The following is a 1130-nucleotide window of genomic DNA, read 5'->3' as shown; positions in this document are numbered from 1 at the left end:
CATGGTGGGGTAGAAAAAAAAGGCCCTAGGGGAGCAACAGTGTTTCCCAGTCTCTGGATCTTGAAAACTACTCCTCCCATCATGTCCTGACAAGATGCAATTTCCAGGGTATGATGGGAGTTTGTGGGGCTCTGCTATGAGGACCTGGGTTTCCGATGTGGATCCTGTTCACACAGAGAGATTAGTTATATTATTATTATGTAATTACACCCTTCTCCATTAGGTGTCGCTGTATCTACTCTTACCGCTTCTCATTCTACTGGCGCAGTTCTATCCGGACTCTGTCTCTGCGCATGCCCGGAAATGACGTCACAACATTTTGAAAAACGGCTCCCGGGAAACGAAGCTGAGTGGAGAGTGAGGTGACGTGAATACCGGGAGAACTGCGGAGTGTGAGGAGGCGGGTGTACAGGGAACGGAGACCACCCGGCATGGTCCAGCCTGTCGTGACACTACAACTCCCCGCATGTTGTCAGCCGGAAGGTTATGCCGGGAGGTGTAGTACGGCAGGATATGCTGGGAGGTGTAGTGCGGCAGGATATGCTGGGAGGTGTAGTGCGGCAGGGTATGCCGGGAGGTGTAGTACGGCAGGGTATGCCGGGAGGTGTAGTACGGCAGGGTATGCTGGGAGGTGTAGTGCGGCAGGGTATGCCGGGAGGTGTAGTGCGGCAGGGTATACAGGGAGGTGTAGTGCGGCAGGGTATACAGGGAGGTGTAGTGCGGCAGGGTATACAGGGAGGTGTAGTACGGCAGGGTATGTTGGGAGGTGTAGTACGGCAGGGTATGTTGGGAGGTGTAGTACGGCAGGATATGCTGGGAGGTGTAGTACGGCAGGGTATGTTGGGAGGTGTAGTACGGCAGGGTATGTTGGGAGGTGTAGTGCGGCAGGGTATGCGGGGAGGTGTAGTACGGCAGGATATGCTGGGAGGTGTAGTACGGCAGGATATGCTGGGAGGTATAGTACGGCAGGGTATGCCGGGAGGTGTAGTGCGGCAGGGTATGCGGGGAGGTGTAGTACGGCAGGATATGCTGGGAGGTGTAGTGCGGCAGGGTATGCGGGGAGGTGTAGTACGGCAGGATATGCTGGGAGGTGTAGTACGGCAGGGTATGCCGGGAGGTGTAGTGCGGCA

The 1130-nt window shown here is 55.9% G+C and overlaps 1 protein-coding gene across 1 annotated transcript in view; it reads left to right on the top strand.

Moving 5' to 3' along the window:
• Positions 1 to 416: 416 nt before the first annotated feature.
• KNSTRN (kinetochore localized astrin (SPAG5) binding protein) overlaps positions 417 to 1130 on the top strand; it is an 8210-nt gene continuing 7496 nt past the window's right edge. Inside the window, exon 1 of the mRNA XM_056545140.1 lies at positions 417 to 483. Coding sequence (XP_056401115.1) covers positions 432 to 483 — 52 coding nt within the window. The 5' untranslated portion in view covers positions 417 to 431. The remainder of the gene's footprint in view (positions 484 to 1130) is intronic.

This window comes from Hyla sarda, chromosome 11 (assembly GCF_029499605.1).
Source record: "Hyla sarda isolate aHylSar1 chromosome 11, aHylSar1.hap1, whole genome shotgun sequence".
Taxonomy (NCBI): domain Eukaryota; kingdom Metazoa; phylum Chordata; class Amphibia; order Anura; family Hylidae; genus Hyla; species Hyla sarda.
The sequence above is the reverse complement of the archived record's forward strand: the minus strand, read 5'-3'. Positions and strand labels throughout refer to the sequence as shown.